General features: G+C 42.9%; 1 protein-coding gene across 3 annotated transcripts in view; it reads left to right on the top strand.

Annotated features, from left to right (window-relative positions):
• The window catches only part of syngap1b (synaptic Ras GTPase activating protein 1b), a 111,873-nt gene extending 91,667 nt beyond the window's left edge, over positions 1-20,206 (top strand). For 2 of the 3 annotated variants that reach the window (XM_083760873.1, XM_083760872.1), the window contains exons 7-19: positions 2,739-2,978; positions 5,537-5,872; positions 6,099-6,243; positions 6,585-6,729; positions 7,105-7,341; positions 7,941-8,142; positions 8,265-8,467; positions 9,215-9,425; positions 9,845-10,372; positions 13,952-14,422; positions 14,881-15,057; positions 16,209-16,420; positions 17,880-20,206. In XM_083760873.1, the coding sequence (XP_083616999.1) occupies positions 2,739-2,978; positions 5,537-5,872; positions 6,099-6,243; positions 6,585-6,729; positions 7,105-7,341; positions 7,941-8,142; positions 8,265-8,467; positions 9,215-9,425; positions 9,845-10,372; positions 13,952-14,422; positions 14,881-15,057; positions 16,209-16,420; positions 17,880-17,913 (3,141 nt within the window). In that variant the 3' untranslated portion in view covers positions 17,914-20,206. The remainder of the gene's footprint in view (positions 1-2,738; positions 2,979-5,536; positions 5,873-6,098; positions 6,244-6,584; positions 6,730-7,104; positions 7,342-7,940; positions 8,143-8,264; positions 8,468-9,214; positions 9,426-9,844; positions 10,373-13,951; positions 14,423-14,880; positions 15,058-16,208; positions 16,421-17,879) is intronic. The other variant, XM_083760874.1, reaches the window with a different exon arrangement.
• The last annotated feature ends 507 nt before the right edge of the window (positions 20,207-20,713 follow it).

The raw sequence follows: 20,713 nt of genomic DNA, 5'->3' as shown, positions 1-20,713 counted from the left end.
CTGTCTTCAACAGGAGCGCACGGCTTCATTTTTGTGTGTGAATGCCATTCTTTGTCTATGTGTTTTTCTTGGACAATAGCCGCCTCTACATTTATATGTGCACACACACACACACACACACACACACACACACACACACACACACACACACACACACACACACACACACACACACACACACACACACACACACACAGTATGTAGATTAATTTTATTTCCACCCCCAAAGTACATTAGTTGGAACGTAGCCCTTTAGACATGAAGGATGTCTCTAATTTTCTCTCAGATTCCAAAAAGACAGGCGTACAATAAAATGTGCAACCAGTCGACCACAAGTTCCAGAGCCAAACTGAGACAAAATGCCAGCGGAGCGGAATGACTCATCCAGATGCTAAGGCCGTAGGGGTTCCTGGCTGCATCATGGTGCTTCAAGGACTCCATACAGAGGCTCTCGCAAACAACAAGCATTTTGCATCCGGAACTAGATACATCTGCAGAGACAAGACTCACTGCAGAGGCGGGGATGCTCAATTGTCAATAACTTAACTAAACTAAATTTTGAGAATTTTCTGCCTCCAAGGCAAACAGCCATAACTACATCCTTCAATATTTGATTAGCTTTTATACAGATGAGTGAAGACAATCATAAATAACAATGTGAGGACTTGCAGTCATGTGGAAGGAACAACAGCACTGTCACTCCTGGATTCGATTCCTGCCAGGAACGCTGTGGGCGCTGGGGGGGGGGGGCGTGTTCTCTCCTCCGCGTTATCATCCCCCATAACCTACTGTAGGTTATGGGCGGATGTGTGGAGTTTGCATGTTCTCCCCGTGTCCCCTAGGCCTAGGGTAGGTACCCTCACAAGAACATGTAGTAATCCTGGTCTCTATACTGCCTCCCCCTTTTTCCTACCCGATTTCGCACCAGTGAGGGGTGGTAGGGCGAGTGCCCTGTATGCAGATTCAAACACACTGCCTTATTTACTACAGCAAACAACCTTTACAATAATTTTAGTTGCCTTTAATAGGTTCAAGATTCATAACTTAATATGCTATTCTTTTTGGAAATATATAAAAAGATACTCATGGAAAGGCTATATTATTTTACTTATATTGACCCTATAAACAATTTATTATATGTAAGGTTTTTCCCACTCAAATGGTACCTCGTCAGTCAGTTATACCAAAGTAGTAGTAGTTGTTGTGAATTAGCAAACTCCCGTTGTCCTTCAAGTTCCACAGCCATCTGCCGTCCAGACGGCCCCCAACAAATAAACTTGACCTTGACCTTGACCCAGCACCTCCCACCCCTCACTGGTGCGAAATCGGGTAGGAAAAAAACATATTAAAGAAGGTACCAAGAATATTTGAAGCGCAAAAAGTGCAGTTAGGACTACTTAAAATCCTCATAACACATAATCTGCGAGGACCAAATCCTAATTTAGTTGAGGACATAATAAACATGTTTTTATTTTTTATGTGATTTCAGTGAATCTCAGTTCTTCCTGGACAGAAAGCAGGCCCCTCCAAGTCCAACTGATGTCAATCACCTTTGTTTGTTATGTTTGGTATTTCTTTACTTCATTTTGCATTTGTTTTAACCTGTATTACAGTAGTACTGTCTGAAAATATTTCAGTTTTTAATGGTGAATACAATAGTAAATAAAGTTAGAGGCTGAACTAAATCTTGTGAAGCATGTGGCTGGTTCCAGTGAACTGAGATTCAAGTATGTGATGTCACAGATAAAACACACTCCAAAATGTTGTTCGTTTGTTATGTCCTCAACTTCAATACAATGGGATTTGGGTGCCCTTTTAAGAAGGGGGCAGTGGCTTCATTAGGAGGTAGAGCAACCGTCTTGGAACCGAAATGTTCCTATTCGATACCCTGCTCCTCTCTGTTTCATGATGTCGAAGTTTTCTTAAGCAAGATACTGAACCCTGAACTGCTCCCAAGGAGCAGGCGCCCTGCATGTCTGATTCCGCCATCGCTATGTGAATGGGTAAATGTGTAGTACTGTACATTGTACAGCACTTACAGGCCTACTACAGTAGTTGATTGGAAATGTACTATAAATGCAGACCATTTAACACCATGTGGAGATTAAGAATGGGGTTTGATTTCTCCATGGTGTCCCCACTGACTAAAACATTGGTCTCTGCAATCAATGCAGAACTCTCTACTCCCAAGGGTAATGTCAAATATAGCTGGGGCTTTGTGAGCGTTCTCAGAAAATGCAGCTTCCTCCAGTAACATTACAATTCATAAATACATCCTGTGCCTCTCATCCTGGCAGCACATTCATCGTGTCACTGGCTTCTTTTCATACACAGATGGATTCTTCCTTTTTTTCACCCACTGGGACCATTCTTTCTCTTATCTTTCTCCCTGTCTCGTATTCCCCTTTGTACTTTCATCATCTTGCCTTCATCTCTTTCAGTACGTAGGTCCAGACTGCAGACCTATTTATTACTCTGTACCTTACAGTCTGCTTTAATGCCCAACTTATCAGCTCTTATTTTTCCTTTCTTCTGTTAACTTCCCAGTGCACTGGTGCTCTTACACTATATGCTCAAAAAGGTCACACATACACAAGCCCACACAAGCAAACACACATTCCAAGATGCACAAACACTTTTTTTTATTTATAATTTATTTTTAATTTTACAGTACCTATATTTGTGATCGACACACCCAGTTTGTTAAATGCACTTCATGAACAAGTTTGACTTCACAGGACAACAGCCGGAGGGTAGACAATGTGCTCAAACTCTGGATCATCGAGGCCCGCGAACTTCCAGCCAAAAAGCGGTACTACTGCGAACTTTGCCTGGATGACATGCTGTATGCACGCACCACCAGCAAACCCCGCACTGACACAGTCTTCTGGGGCGAGCACTTTGAATTCAACAACCTTCCAGCTGTCCGCAACCTACGCCTTCACCTATACAAGGAGACAGACAAGAAAAGACGCAAGGTGAGAGGAGACTGATGGAGATTATGTAATGTGGAAATCTGCTCTAATCTGATCTAAAATTAATGAAATATTTCATTTTGAACCTATGTTGCTACTCAAAGTAGATTTATATTGTCATGGGGATTAAAATGACATATACCAGTTTTATGCTAAATACCCTCTCTGAGACAAAGAGAACTGATTGGGGTAATATGTTTTATGTGTCCTAAAGTTTGTAAATACATCAAAGATGTGATTATAATCCATCTATAATGGGTAATGCCTTGGCCTGGAAGAGAGGTCATCAGGTGTTCCCCAACCTTCTTGGAGTGTTTCAACCCTCAACCACAACACTCTCCATTTGTCGGGTCAGCAGTGATTGGCCAAATCAATGGGTTGTTTGAGCCTTCTCTTGTCGTCGTTGTTGCCATTGAATCTGTCCTAGCGAGTCTCTTTCCTCCCCTCCTCTCAGGAGACTCTGGGGTATTGCTCATTTATGTACGTTCTGTAGCTTGCGTGGTGCCCTCTTGCGAGTGCTGCAACAGGGGTTGCTAACCCCTGTTACCATGCCAGTCTTTCCTGGAGGTCAGCTGTCTCTCCAGCGTCACCGACCTTCCTCGGTTGCCATTCCAGACTTTCCTAGTGGTTGCCCAGGGAGTTCAGTTTGTAAATACATCAAAGATGCGATTATAATCCATCTATAATGTATAAAGCCTTGGCCTGGAAGAGAGGTCATCAGGTGGTCCCCAACCTGCTTAGAGTGTTTCGATCCTTAACCACAACACTCTCCAGTTGGGTCAGCAATAATAATATTAATAATAATAAGGGTAATAATAATAATAATAATACAACTTTATTTGTATAGCACCTTTCATGACATGAAATGCAGCTCAAAGTGCTTTACAGAGCAATGGAGAAAAAAAGAAAAGAAAAGCAAGGCATAAAACATTAAAATAATAGCAGTAATGCAATACAGTGAGGACATGAATAACAAGGAATTTAAAATATCAACTAAAAGCAAGAGTGTAGAAGTAGGTCTTGAGCTGTGCTTTAAAAATGTCTACAAAGGCTGCCTGTCGAAGGTTTAGTGGGAGTTTGTTCCACGCCGTTTCACTTTGTATTTTAGTTGCCATGTTTTTAGGCACAGCGAGCAGGCCCACCTGCGGGGGTCTATTGAGAGCTTTAACCCATTCTGACCTGAGATCAGATTCATACGGAGGTTTCCACTGGACACACACTGGTCTGATTAACCCATTCTGACCTGAGATCAAATTCTAAAAAAATGTCAGTCGTTTTTCAAAAAATCACACCAGTGTGAACCAAGTGGTGCAACTCCCGTCTATTGGTTCTCTGTATCGTTCCAATTTGTATCGCAGGGAAGGGGGCCTCTCGTCTAGAAGTGTGTGTGTGTGTGTGTGTGTGTGTGTGTGTGTGTGTGTGTGTGTGTGTTTATGATTTTGTTTCCCTCTTCCATGGCATTCTCTGTATCGCTTGCGTCCAGCAGGTGGCAGCCATGTCACATACTTCTCTCGTTCCAATTTCACGCATGCGCACACCCCTCGTGCTCATAGTTACAGGGTCACACGTACACAGGGTCACACGTACATGGACATTGCAAGCTGGATGTAGAAGTGGTTTGCACCACTTAAAAATAGCAGACCTACAAGCTCGTATCGCGCCACTCGGTGGCGCGATACGAGCTTGTAGATCTGCTATTTTTAAATAGCTAAAGCATGACGTGATGCTAACACCAAAATGGGTCCCCGTATAGAATGGGTTAAAAACAAGTACGAGAATTTTTAAATCAATCCTAAAAACAACAGGAGGCCAATGCAGCTGAATGGCCAAATCACTGCCCCTCTCATCTAGGCTTCCAGCTATTGTCCTTTCTCTATGCCAGAGCCAACAGGAGGCTCCACCTGCCTTGTGTTCTTGGGAGATTGCAGGCACTTGGATGTCTCTAGGACTATGGTTTGCGTCCTGCCTAGGGTCCTCCTACATATCACCAGACTATAAGTCTGTGCTGTGATAATAGCATAGCATAACAGTGCTATATCCTATTCTAAGTCTACACATTATTGGTAGCCTACGGACACGGTCCCCACGTAAATAGACAAATCACAGCTCACGCCACATGCAGGATGTCACGTTATTGGTCTGGATATGGTATTCCTGATGAGGATGTGTCAGCAATACTACACTGACAACGACAGCCATATATAACCCATACAAAAATACAATGTTCCCCATTTTGGAAAAGCATGTAAACTTCAGTCAGGAACACTCACTTCATTAAGTAGATTATTGCAACAAATGGAATACAATTAATCTTGGCGTTAATGGCGCCACACATAAGATGTTTCCTACATTTTGCTAAGCATCATGCTAAGCAAAAGTAGGGAACGCAGACCACAGATAGTTGTTATTATATATCTGTATTATCTGTATAATATATATATTTTATAAATTGCAAAATAAAATGCTATAAAAGCCAGGGTTCTTGTGGCCTTTTACAGTACCTCCACCTTTTTTCTATCATAAGAATAGTTTTATGACTCATCGCTTCCTTTGTTTTTAAGGAAAAGAGCACATACTTGGGGCTGGTCAGCATCCCCATCTCAAGCATCACCGGCCGACAGTTCGTTGAGCAGTGGTACCCGGTCATCCAGCCTAGCGTCCTCACTAAGGGAGCTGGTGGAGGAGGAGGAAAGATCATCAATGCATCCATACGCCTAAAATCCCGCTACCAGACCATGAGCATCCTGCCCATGGAGCTGTACAAGGAGTTTGCAGAGTATGTCACCAATAATTATCGAACCCTGTGCGCTGTTCTGGAGCCTGTGCTGAGTGTCAAGAGCAAAGAGGAGGTGGCCTGTGCACTGGTGCACATTTTGCAGAGCACAGGGAAAGCTAAGGTACAGCATATTGATTCCTCTAAGAGGAAGATCCCATGTGATCTTCTTTTAATAGAGTATACTAAATTGTGCATTTATTACACCAGCAGTACTTTACAAGTGAACTTTTTGTGAGATCTTTGATCTCTGTTGGAAATCGGCCAGATGGCCTGAGAAATCTAAACTTATTTGTAATTTTTGCCCTTTGCTTTTTAAATACAAACAACAAATATTGTTTGTATTCCAGGATTTCCTGTCGGACATGGCAATGTGTGAGGTAGACCGATTCATCGACCGAGAACACCTTATCTTCAGAGAGAACACTCTGGCCACCAAAGCCATAGAAGAGTACCTCAAACTGATTGGACATAAGTACCTCAAGGATGCTATAGGTATAAGTGGGTGATTTAACTCCTTCAATCAAATTTCATTTCAAATGTAAGAACTACATTTTGATTGGAATTCTGATGTGAGAGACTTTACGAATTTCAAAATGACAGCAATAATTGCTAGTAAATAAGTATTATTTTATAGAAATCAACATCATTGTATTTGTCGTCGTCGTCGTCGTCATCATCACCATCATCATTCATCATCATCATCGTCATCTTTTAATTAACTTCACTATGAGAGGTTTAGTAACATTCAATTCAGCATTTTACCCTTGAATTAGCTCATTTAAACGGATCTTGTTGATATGTACAGCTTTGTTCTTCATGCTATTCTTTCACAGGGGAGTTCATAAGGGCCTTGTATGAATCAGAGGAGAACTGTGAGGTGGATCCCATGAGGACCCCGCCCTCCGTGCTCCCAGACCACCAAGCCAATCTCCGCATGTGCTGTGAACTGGCACTCTGCAAGATTGTCAACTCCCATTGGTCAGTATTCAGCAATGCAATGCATTCATGCAATGCAATTTAGTGTGATTTGTTATATTGTGCTTCCATGGGACTCACAGCAACTTATCACAAAAAATATTTGACCTGGATGGTACCCAATCCTGGAAGAATTCCTCGACTTCGAATGCATCATTTGAATATGTGAAGGATTCAGTGTTCAAGCTCCAGTGAGCTGTTTCGATCCTTTTATACCACTTTAACCGTGGTATACCTATATAGAGAATTATTTTTACATCTACAACCTCTCAATGCAAGTTTGTATCAGCTATGAACAAAGAAATCCTTTCACACAGTAATAAAGACAATCAGTCCATAAGTTTGGTAGCCAACACATAATTATCTTTATCGCAATAGTGTGTTTCCACGAGAGCTCAAGGAAGTCTTCGCCTCCTGGAGAGTGCGCTGTGCAGAAAGGGGGAGAGAAGACATTGCTGATCGCCTCATCAGCGGCTCCCTTTTCCTGCGCTTCCTGTGTCCCGCCGTCATGTCTCCCTCCCTCTTCAACCTCACCCAGGAGTACCCCGATGAGCAGACATCACGCACCCTCACCCTTATCGCTAAAGTGGTGCAGAACCTGGCGAACTTCTCCAAGTCAGTTTCTTTGAATTACTACTGTGAATTTAGGCCTTTGTTTATGCAGTTAAATGTAAATGTCTTGTTAATTTGATATGGTATATACCCACTGCTCCTTCGCCTGGAAAGGAGTCAGCTGAGGTGGTTCGGGCATCTGGTTAGGATGCCTCTCGGGCACCTCCCTAGGGAGTTCCTCGACGCACGTCCCACTGGGAGGAGACCCCGGGGCAGACCAAGGCGCAGTTGGAGGAAACACATCGACTCACTGCCTTGGAATGTCTCGGAATCCCCCAGGAGGAAGTCACTAATGTTGCTCTGGAGAGGGAAGTCTGGAGCACTCTGGTGGAGCTGTTGCCCCCGCAACCCGACTACGGATAAGCGGTTGAAGATGGATGGATGGATGGATGAATATACCCACAGATTATTTGATCTATTTCCAACTACATCATGAAATAGAACTACAGTATAAAGTGCAACAAGGCATGGCTGTAAAAGAGCATACAGTACCTTCCTTTGCAAACCTTCCTTAAAACTAATCATAATTTTCTTATCCACTCACCATTCACCTCCCCCTCTAACATCCACCTTCCTTCCACTGTTTTCCCTCCTACCCCCAGGTTTGGCACTAAAGAGGAGTACATGAGCTTTATGAACGAGTTTCTAGAAATGGAATGGGGCTCCATGCAGCAGTTCCTGTATGAGATCTCCAACGTAGACAGTGTTAGTAATGCAGGGGGCTTCGAGGGCTACATCGACCTGGGAAGAGAACTGTCAATACTGCACAGTCTCCTCTGGGAGGTTATAGCCCAGCTCAGCAAGGTAAGACACAGACATGCCTACAACTCAGTCTCAGAGTCATTACCACTCGTCACATGTGTTGTATAGCTCTAACGTTAAGCTGAATGTCAAAATTCAACTTATTTTCCCTCTATTAACTGTAGGATGCCATCATCAAACTGGGTCCGCTGCCCCGCCTCTTGAATGACATCAGCATGGCTTTGCGCAACCCCCACCTCCAGAGGCAGCCCAGCCACCCGACAGACAGGGTTCAGGAGAGACAGACAGAAAGGCTGCTGTCACGACCTAGCTTTAACAGGGGGGTGTCCTCTGAGTTTCAGAACCTCATGATGAGGGATCTCAATAGGTATGTATGTGGCTCTTGTTTCTTGAATAACGGCTTCAATGAGCACCTATGCTTTCATAATGCCATTTTGTCATCAGATGGCTTCAAATAAATTCAAAACACCAAATACATAATGTTCATACGGTATTTGACATAATCTTTTGCTTGAGATCCATTGTGGATCGAGATGTCGAGTTACTATAACCATGTTGAAGAATAATTGTTTACAAACACAAACACAAGCATGTCGTAATGGGCGGTGCTCAGAGAGAGGACAATCCAAACCATATGCAAATCTCAGAGCCTGCACATCTCCGCCCCCAAAACACGGGTAAAGTTACCGAAAGAAACAAGCATACTTTGACACATAAATGTAATGATTTAATTACTTTAAATCAACTATCTGTTGGAATGCAAACCTTCTTCAACATTCAAACTGTGTTAATATGAAAAAGAAAACGAAAAACACAAAAACAAATTTTCGAATTTATTTTCCCATTTTCTGCCTTTTCACTTTGGCCGACATGAGTCCCTTTTTCCCAGCCCCAGTCAATGAAAAAAAAACAAAAAAAACATGCAGAGTGTTCCATACCGATTTAGTGCATTTACGCTCCATGCTCTGAATAATAATTTAATAATAATTCAACCGCAGAAAATAAATTCTCCTTTAAATGTGCTTCACGAATAAACTGTCTTGACTTGACATCACTTCATACTAGCCATCCCCTCCAGCTATTCTATGATTGATCATGTGTTGCCTTTCTCCAGCTCCATAGATATCACTCGCTTGCCTTCCCCTACCTCTGGGGTGACCAGTGGAGGGGTTATGCCATCCCGCTCCCAGCTGAGTTTCCAGGAACGTGACCATCTCCATCGAGCCGCCTCCAAAGACCTTTTCTATGTTCCCCGCCCTCCACTGGCCCGATCCAGCCCAGCCTACTGTACAAGCAGCTCTGACATTACAGACCCGGACCCCAAGGTGAGTTTCTATATTGAGTTGAGAAATTACCATTCCATTGAGTAGGTCTGCCAAATCACTGAGCCAAAGGGAACTTAAGGTGAGCCCTCATAGGGGCCATGCTTAATAGCCTTTTCCAGTGAATAATATAAGACTGTAGATCATCATCTTGGTTTGTTTTGGGGTTTTTTTCACTCGCGCAATTTCTAGCGGTATTTCATGGGAAATAACAATTCAGGCCTCTATAGGTAAAAGCACCCCACCACCCTCCCCCATAATATCATCCGTGACCACGGAATAACATAGCAGGCACGCCGGCCTCTTATAATCCCTTATTACTTAGGTTCTTAGTGTCAATAAAAACGTATATGAACCTCCAGGATTCCCGAATGAACACCGTGTCTAACCTGCAGTCGGTGGTCATGCTCAACCCCTCCCAGGCCTCCATCGCCGGCATGGGCAGCTTCGGTGGGCTGAGCAGCGGGGGCGGTGGCGGCCTGGGCTCGGGCCTGAGCAGCCAGCTGCGGGCCGGCGGGCGACTGTCGGCCGGCTCTGGCGGGTCGAGCATTTCGGGCGGCCTTCGGCTGAGCCAGCTGAGCCAGATGGGTACCACCACCGACTCACTGTCCCAGCAGCAACAACAGCAGGCTGCCGCCATGCGCTACCCGCTTTCCTTCCAGAACCCGCTGTTCCATCTGGCCACGGCGGACGGGCCGCAGCAGTCACAGCTCCACCACCAGCATAGCCGGGCCCAGCCACCGCCGCCTCTGCTACTGGCTCCAGAACAGGACTCCCACCAGGCCTACATCCCCCAGTTTGCACACGGAGGCTTCTCCCGCAGCGAGGACCTGTCCACCCTCAGGACCAGGGAAGGTCATCTGGGCCCACCCAGCATCATCCACTCACACAGCTACAGCGATGACTACAGCAGGGCCGATCATGGACGAAGGCAGATGTCCATAATACAGGTACATACTGTACACAGTATAGAGTATTCGCCGCTGTCCGGCAGAAAACTAAATGCGATAGCCCCTCATATGTCCAGCTTGTGTTGTACGTGCTAACACAAACTTTGTCCTAAATAAACATTAACTCCCATTGACAATGAATGGACAATTTGTAGTGTTCGTATAAACACACACATTGCGTAACACAAATACTGAAGACGAAGGTGAGGACGCAAAATCTGATTGGCCGGAATGTGATGATGTATGATGATAAGAGCACCCCTCACTTCACATCGGTCATTGCAATTTGTTTTAATAACTCAATGCTATAGACTCTATGGGCCTGATTCTTCAACGTGTTTCCGCTGATATATTGCCGTGACGCTGGCGGAAAGGCATTTACGTGGATTTCCCACATTAATTTGGAATTCATGGAAATGGCCGTGAACTTGACGCTGACTTTGGTTCGTCGGTAACTCCGCTAAATCCTCCGCCACCTCTTTAGGTGGCGGAGAAATTTGCGGAAGCATACACTTGCAAATAGATTTATTCAGAAGGCTTTAGTCTTCATGCTGAATCAATAAATAGTCCCCAAATCTCAGATAAAATATGTAGGCATGTGCCCCCAACATATTGGTCGATCAGCACAAAAAATCAGCACAAAAAACGATATATATATATATATATATAAAAGCCGAGTGCACTTGTATGCCTAAATGCATGCATTATAGGCAAGTTAGCCTATAGAGTCCCATATACAGAAACTGCCCCGCAAGCCGACACCTTTTTATTTATTTATTAGGATATTTATATCATGCGCGATTGGGGATGCTCACTCGGCAGCCTTCTACTCGAAGTGCAACGGTTGTGAGCTTGTAGATCGGATCTCGCGGACTCGCGCTGCATGTTAAAAAACAAATTCACAGTTATAATAAGAACATAGGCTTATCTGCATTCTGCACTGTACGAATCCAACATAGTTTAGTGTAGACAGTAATGCCTGCAGTAGGCGGCGGCAGGCCTAATGAAATTGTTTTGTTACGGAGACTGTCGGTGTGTGTGTGTGTGTGTGTGTGTGTGTGTGTGTGTGTGTGTGGGGGGGGGGGGGGGGGGGGGGTGCGTGTGTGTGTGTGTGTGTGTGTGTGTGTGTGTGTGTGTGTGTGTGTGTGTGTGTGGCGGAGGGCAGACAGCAGCGTACTGCCGATCCGATTCACATTGGAAAATGAATAGGGCTAATTAGCCCTATATAAAAAAATAGAAGACCAATATTAGCCTAATGAATGCAGCGTGTTTGAAAGTCGGCCAGTCATATCAGTTTTAAACCAGCTCACCTCCACTCGTGAACATGACGGACACACAGACAGAATTTATAATAATGTATATTTATATTGATCACTGCCACACACAGAATAGTTTAACTCACTGGATAAACTCACTGGATTATAATTTCTTCAGACAAGAGGATCCCAGACCTACGAGGTAGGCCTAGGCCTATAATATATTTACTTATGAATGTATGGGCTACTGTTCTTTATCGCGCAACAGTGTCGAGGGCCCATGCAGCCCCCCTCCCTCTCTCGTCTCTCTCTCTCTCTCGCTCTCTCTGAAAATACGACTTTTGCATTGACATATCCGATATTTTCAATATCGGATATGTTTTACCCCTGCAAAGGTGTGAGTGAACACCCGCCTTGGTCCCGAACTTAATTAAATAAATTATAATTATATTGCTTCAGCGGAGCACGCACCATTGTAAGCTTGGATATAGCAGTGACCGCCTGTGATCTCAGACAAACTGCTGTCTGCTGAGTCATGCTTGAAGCCTTTTATGGTACGATATGGGGCGTGGATCAATGCAGATGAGGTTGTCGGTTGCTTTTCCGATCACTTTGCACCCGCTGCTTTCAGTATGACATACACCTGCGATACGCCAGCGCACCTGTGGTACACACCACTCTCTGAATAACACGTCATCTCAACGTAGCTTGATCGGACGGATAAATACGATATCTGTTTCCGTCACCGTTACACTCTGGCGCATTTCGTTTTTGAAGAATCAGGACCTATAGCTATACCCTCTATAGTATAGAGTAGACTATATACTATAGAGGGTATATCCACTTTATGCATGCGCATACCCTCTATACTATAGGTTATGTCATAACCCGGCCCGTTGGGCCATGACAAATTGAGGAGAACACAGCGCGGTGTTAAAAATAACAATAATTTATTTGTAAGAGATAACTAATAATAACTTAATATAAAGAATAAAGCTTCAGAATGTATGAGATGTGGTAGTCAGTAAGATCAGTGGTGTCAGTGTGGATGTGTGGTTAATATGGTGAAGGTGTGTTGTAGTGTGCAAATTAAACAGTGAGGAGCAACAAACGGAAAGGTGCTGTCATCTGGAGTGGGACCAAGAGAGTGGCTGGCAAGCCCTCTTTATAGGGTTTCAGGAGCACTGATCAGGTGCTCCTAATGCACCTAATGAGTTGTCTCAAGTGGGCCGACGCCCACATGATCTGTGGGAGAAACACACAGACAGGGCAGTACACCATATACACAGCATAGGCCCTGCAGGCCAGGCCAAGGGGCCGTGACACCCTCCCCCTTCAAAATGAGGGACCATAAGGCATAAGGGACCGAGTTGGTCTAAACCTTAACTTAATAAGAAATTGAATCAAATCAACCAAGATTTTTTTTTTTTTTTTTTTACTATAACAATAATGAAAATTTGAAAGTGAATTTAAACCCAGCTTGCCTCCAAACTATTTCCGTTCCAACCATTCCTGTCCTTGCAGCACCTCGTTTTGAGTCAGTCACGTGGGTACTGGTGGGGTTTTGTTACAGACAGACGACTTAGGAATCGACAAACCTGTGAGCTTTTTCTCAAGAAAGTTTAACTCCTACCAGTTGAATTATTCCACTATAGAAAAGGAGGCTTTGGCTCTAATATGGGCATTGAAACATTTTGATTTCTATGTAGTGTCTGGGGCTGCGCCTGTGGTGGTCCCACCACAGGCCAGGCCAAGGGGCCGTGACAGCATGCATAAAGTGGCTGTCAAATTGAGTGACAAAGTGAGTTTAACATCGTTCTAATGCAATCAGATAGGACTTGTCTGTGTGGATGTGTGGGCTGTCAAGGCCAGAAAGTAAAATTTTGCCACTTAGTAGGCGTTCCCGGATATGATGATGATGTCATGCACATAGCCTCTAACACCCTTTATGTCTGTGTGTTGGTTAAAAAATATTGAACCAATGAAATTATAAAGTGCTTAGGACTGACAAAACCAGCTAACTATATTGGACCCTCAAACTGTCTGCTAAAGCAGCTAACTCCACTCCAGTCCACCCCCTCTCATTCTTATGTAAGTAAACTATTTGACTATTAATAAAGTCACAATACCAACTTTGATGAAAACTTTACATTTTGGAGTTAGCTGGTTTCTGGCCGACAGGTGACAGCAGAGATATACTACTTACCTGCTATACTACATATGATGTTGTTATGGACCCTTACATTAGTCTTAACCTGTGTCTGTTCATTTATTTGTTTAATCGGAGGAACTGAAAAGGCAACATTTAATGTGTTCTATTTAGGACAACCTGGGCATGGCCTCCCAGACGGGTACGTCTCACTCATCCCTGGCCACTCCCCCATCCACAGTCCAACCTGTGCGCCAGAGTTCCGTCGCCCCGCCTCCCACTCAACGTGTCAAATCCCAGGCCTCCCATCAGCTGTCTGTCAGTTCCGCCGCGGCGCCCGCCGCTCCACCAAAAACGCGACCGCAGAGCGGGAATCTCCTCCAGTCGCCAGAGTCGGGCTACGCTGGCAAACAGCAGGGGTCCCGGCAGCTGTCTGTGAAAGATAACACGGCCCCGGGCCTGCCCCACCAACAGAGCTCTGTCAGAGAGAGCCAAAGTCCGCAGGGAAGCACCAATCAGAGCACTCAGCAGTCACCACAGCAACAGCAGCAGCCGCCGCCGCCGCAGCCACAGACACAGCCACAGACACAGCCACAGACACAGACACAACAGCAACATCTACTCAAGCCCACCATTAGCAAACAGGTGATTCAGAAAGCCCTTCATTAGTCACTCTGAATGATCCTTTTTTCTGTCTATGATTTGTTTCAGAGTCTATGATTAAGCCGCGAGCCGTTGGGAGCTTGTAGATCTGCTATTTTTGGCTAATGTTCACCATCACCATGTTCACCATCACACACCCTGTAGTTACTCTGAGGACCCCTTAGAGGTCCCGGACCCCCTGTTGAAGACCCCTTGTTTAAATGCACTACTATGTCTATATAATGTAAAGTTATTATTATGGCCATGCATTTCGTGCCTTGTACCTCAATGAGTACTGTAGGATATGATGACACTTGATCATATAGTTACAATAGATGATTTGACTAAGGTTCAAGAGTTGCAAATAAATGCAAAAAATCATGGATAATTCACTGGACAAACATATCACATAATGAATTCACATTCACAAAATTCCATTTCACATTGTTTTGTTCTCCCAGGGATCCCAGTCTCCCTCAACCCTCAATCCTCCAACCCCAGCTAACGAGAGGACAGTGGCCTGGGTCTCCAACATGCCTCACCTCTCTGCTGACATTGCAAACTCTTCACGGATTGACCGTGAAGAGTTCAAACTGAAGGAGTACTCAAAGAGCATGGATGAGTCCCGCATGGACAGGGTACGTATCAGAGCTATTCACATCGTTTCAGTAGGAGGGTGTGAATAGTCAATACATTACTCAGTTGGAGAGGTAATAATAACAGAAAGTTAATGTCAGAATGACATTCAAATAGGTGTCAACTATGAAAGCCTTACCCCCTATTCCTCACTGTGGAGGAACATCAAGTCATTTCTATTGCTACTGAATCACTGAGATTTGGTTTTACCAAGAAGACAGATCACCAGCAAAATATTGTTAAAACGTTGATGTCTCTGATCTACTAGCATGAAAGCAGCTTGTGGAAGGTAACAGACCTGTGGCTGGTTAATTCATGGATGTGGCGAGCGTATATCTATTCTACGTCCGAGCATAGACATGGTAATGCCCCGCCTGCCTCTGATTGGCCTACTGACACTGCCCGTCTTGCCTGTCCACCGAGATGCAAGGGTACTCCGTGGTGGGAAATAATAAGTACAAGAGAATGGCAACACGTGACAGTAACTTGTAACTTGATTTTTTGTAGAAGAAGCAAACTAATATTGTTTGTGCTATTTGCTTTGATTGAATAATTGATTGAACATGTATGTACGATGATTCGATTTGGCTGTGTTTTAAATTAAAGTGTTAGTGTTGATTATCGTGTATTAATCTAATTATATTAAACTAATACTATTATACTAAAAAAGATAAAAGAAAAGAGACCTTTTTACAGTACAATAATGTTTCAAGTTTAGTAGTTTACACACGTATACAAATAAACAGGCCAACAGAATAAACAATATTAGTTTGCCTCTTCTACAAAAATAAAAGTTACTGTTGCGCGTGCCAAGCTGTCATTCTCGTACTTGTATTATATATTTATTTCCCACCACTGAGTAACCTCGTGGCAGACTATCCAGCATGTATCTTCCACCTCGGAGGAAACTCTGGTAAGGCCGGCAGTGACGATAGGCCAATCAGAGGCAGACGGGGCGTTACCATGTTGTCTATGGTCGGACGTAGAAAAGATATACGCGTGTGGCGAGGGGATTTTCAAATCCATCAGCCAATGGGGATCATTCCCACCCTGGTATCAGTGTGTACAGACTTCAACCCTTAACCTTTTTGAACCTACAGTACCAGAACATCCAAGTTTGCTCTCTGTGTGTGCGTTTCTTGTTCTGCCTCAGGTACGCGAGTACGAGGACGAGATCCACTCCTTGAAGGAACGCCTGGTGATGTCCCACAGAAAGCTGGAGGAGTACGAGAGGAGGCTCCTCAACCAGGAACAGACGACCAATAAAATCCTCCTGCAGTACCAGAATCGCCTTGACGACAGTGAGAGGAGGCTACAGCGACAGCAAGTGGAGAAAGACTCCCAAATTAAAGGAATAATTAACAGGTAAATGGAGGTTGTTGTTGTTGGGAAGGAGGGTCAATGAAAGCTGAGCCATCATACCATACCACATGTGATTTTGTATTCATTTTTAGGGCAGCTGTATTCACATGTCTTTTACTGTGGTAATGACTGAGCTGACTCGACTATAAGTAAAGTCCTCATTGTTAAGGCCTGATTATACTTTGTACGTCTGTGTAGTGGCAAGGGTCTGCGTACAGTGGACGAATATGTGGTTCTATACACTACATGTTGGTGTCTGCAGGTTCTACGCATGCACACTACACATCTGAATCAGTCTTGCAGATACTTCCACTTCTGCCTGCACTGCACACACTTTCATCTCTTCCAACTATCAGGACAATCACTCTCAGAGAATTGAAGCACATTTGGTCGTCTTTATAGTCTTTTTTTCTCTTTTATTTTTTTATCCCACAATTTGTGTAACCCATTCTTTCACCCGCTGCCAATTGCCGAAGCTGTAATCCTGGGCGCTACTCTCCCTTTGCCAACCTGGGGAGAGCCCTGAACCGAGCTCATGCATCTTTATAATCTTCTATTGAAGAGTTATAGAGCTGCAGGTTGCAATGGATATCGTCACTCAACCTCTCCTCAAACAGAGCTTCCATTGTGCGTTTCTAGTGCATGTGCAGTCAGTGTACTTGCCCGCTCACATGTGGACCCTTGCGCCTACATGGACACAGAGAGTATAATTTGGGCTTTACTTTGTTTTCGAGTTTCATTGCAAAATGTTATGTCATTTGAGAAAGTGGCATTTACTATATATATTTGTGGAAAACTGAAACACTTTATCCTTTAAGATTATACTGTAGTCTTTGGCTGACCAAATTACCATTTATACACTGAATTGTTTATATTTAAGAGACATTGCCATAGTCATTGTCATAGAGCTGTATTTAGATGTTTTCAATTAATATTGGAGGGTAGATGTTGGAGTTCATTATTTTCAGTGCTACACACAGTTTAGAAGGAGATGTGTATCACAAGCAAAAGCTTTAGAATGGATATGACAAGGGTCTATATATACTGTATGTCCATAGACAATAGAGTCTTTTAGTGAAAAACACTAAAAGACTATTATCTGCTTTTCATTGCAAGGCATACTGGATTCTTTGGAATATCATGTATGAAAGACTGCAAAGAACTCCAGCTGACTCGCAATTTTAGTAAAAAAGAAAAATGCTTTTTTAGAGGAGTGATTCGTTCTTATTGACTGTCTTCAAAATGAGGTTGTTGATTGAGAAAGTATTCAATTGATTGTATCACGGCTGTAGTCAGGGCCCAGAGCCAACTGTTTGACTGTCTTGGATATGAAATGCTCAGTGAACGTTTTACTTGCGGTTTCACATTGGCAATCATACTCTATTGTGTTATGCTGCTGAGAGATCAGGTAATGGGCACTGTGAGGAAAGGAGTCAAATCATTTCTTGTCCATGTACAATAGTTTCTCCCTGCAACTGAAGGGCATATATCTATGACAGAGAATATTGCTTCTTCCACTCCAGGGAAGAAGAAACGGAATGAAGACAGAGACACTTCTGGTCACCTTGTATGGATCTGTAATGTCCTAGCTTGTGCATAATACCATCCATGACATACCTTTATCCTTTGTACTTTTGCACTCTTCAGTTTTCTATCAACAAATAGAAACATGCTGGGTTTTTAACTGCATCCCTTGATCATTTGAGATGATTCAAATTAACTTGAATTAATTCAAATTAACGTCAACTGAATCTTCCACCAAACTGAACACTAAAAGCACAAGAGGATTGAAAGTGTGATAATCCTGGATGCTAGAGACTTGTCTGTACGTTGGACAGACTATTATACAGTTTGCACAAAGCGTTGTTTGGGACCTTCAATCAAAAGACCCTGGACGTATCACGTATGTGGCATAAAGTTGGCTCTTCCATTTTAGATGGAACACTTTGTAGTGTTCACTGAAGGACATGATAAGATATACATTCTTCTGTGGAATGAAGTATTGCACAAGAGAGGCATATTTTTTTTATCATGCCATCACACCATTCTGCATTAACGGGAAGGTCTGAATGCTTCCATTTTGCTTGTAATAGTAATTACCGCCAGATAACCCCAATCACATCTGGATGTGATTGTATTACAAATTCTTCATTCTAAGCACAATCCTGCAAAACATTTGGGGACAGTCCAATCTAAAAGACATCTACTTGGAATGACAAGTGTAACTATATGATATTGACATTGTATACTAACAACCTTTATTTATGATTTGATTTAGTGTTTAAATGTTAAAAGTGGTACAGTATAAGTGATGTGTTTTGTTAGCTAGCTCTATTTTCCTATAGTATTAATTGCTATAGAGTGTTTGTTCAGCAATAGGGGTCTCTCTGGCTCTCCAGGTATTTAGTAAACAGAAAATATTTCAGGTTGGGATACCAAATTCATCCAATCGTGAGAGAGATATCATATAGTAACATGATACAGGATAAACAAGTGTAATTGGAAGTGATTTAACAAAAACAAAACAAATTTTTATTAAATGAATAAATAAATAAAGCTGACAAACGTGTTCTCTCTCCCGATTGGATGAAATTGGTGACCCACCTGAAAATGTATTTTCTGCTTATTAAAGACCTGGAGAGACGGGTTACTGAGCAAACGATTACTATCAGAACATACTGTAGAGCTTTTACTTTTTTACCAAATGTTTTGTACCAAATTTTTGTAGTCACCAAAAATATCACTTACAGCACCTTTACCATTTCCCATTCCCATTCTAAAATATACATGATGCTGAGAATCTGCAAATTAGTTACAGTATATATCATGAATAACTAAATAACTAATAACTAAATTCATGGCTGCTACTGTAGGAGAAGAAAGGTTGATACATTGCTATCAAATAAACCATTTTCGAGAATTTATAGAAAATCTATTTGTGACTAGCACACCAATGCCATGTTAATCTGTTGTCAGGGGCTATGCAGCTAGCTATGGCAGTCCTTTATTTTGTTCATCAAGTGATCTTAAAAGGTTTTAATTTGAAGATAAACATTGGCCTTCTTTAAGCTGCTCTGAACTGACCAACAGTATAACGGGAGCTTGGTGACTTGGGAGCTGCAGTGAGTTTGCAGCAATGTTTCTTGACTGTAGCACTTATACAGTAGGGTCAGGGTGGATCGGTTTGCAGGAAAATACCCATGATTAATAATAATAATTACCATTATTATAGTTTTTGAGAGGCGCTAGCCCCTCCTATAAACAGCTGTAGTGTTTAATGTTTGTGTTGTCTGAACACAAACATTAAATGCCATTGACAATGAATGGAGAATTTACGTCATATGTGTCTAAGCAAATCGGCTGGGTATGTCGGTGGGAACCCTTGGCCGATAAGGGACCATCATTCTTGATGATGATGTACGATGATGTACAATAATTAGAGCGCCCCTCACTTCACACGGGTGTGATTTTTATTATTATTATAGCCGGAACAGCCGGACGTTTGGGTTTAGGCATTCGTTTAGAGATGTTTAGACATGGGTTTGGACATAGCTGTGGTTAAGGTTGGTAAGTATTTGGGAGGGAGGTTAGCGACTGAGATTTGTCTTTGTTCAGCTCCACTCATTGCACAATGCATGCTGGGTATTGTCCTGCTAATCCATTCTAATCATGATTCTAATGCCCACTATTTCTTGAGGATTAGTTTGAGCATAGGCCTTGTGAACATTTGATAGTAATACAGTACAGAACTGTTATCTATAGCAAATTGAAATCAGTGACGTAAGAGCCATAGCAAATAATAGAGGCCTAATGGAGATAATTCTGTGTGTGTGTGTGTGTGTGTGTGTGTGTGTGTGTGTGTGTGTGTGTGTGTGTGTGTGTGTGTGTGTGTGTGTGTGTGTGTGTGTGTGTGTGTGTGTGTGTGTGTGTGTGTGTGTGTGTGTGTGTGTGTGTGTGTGTGTGTGTGTGTGTGTGTATGTATGTATGTATGTATATATATATATAATGCTATTGTATCAATTACATTATTACATTATAGCTGTAATGAAATTAACCTTGCAATAGTTAATGTAATTGGTAAGAGATGTGCAATAATTAAATTGGATATTATTACATCGACAAGATATTGATATATTTTACACAATGTACAGTACAGTATGTCTACAGTAACCCCCTGCCTTCAAAATGTTTTACCAGGTGCTACACTATATATCAATAGCACTAGCACACTAAGTCCATAATATTAGAGATATGGTATGTTGACTATATTCCACAATTTATTCCTAATTTATGAGT

The sequence above is a fragment of the Protomyctophum parallelum genome (assembly GCF_964188405.1).
Source record: "Protomyctophum parallelum genome assembly, chromosome: 3".
NCBI classification, from domain to species: Eukaryota; Metazoa; Chordata; class Actinopteri; order Myctophiformes; family Myctophidae; genus Protomyctophum; species Protomyctophum parallelum.
Note: the sequence above shows the minus strand (reverse complement) of the source record. Positions and strands in the feature narration are given on the sequence as shown.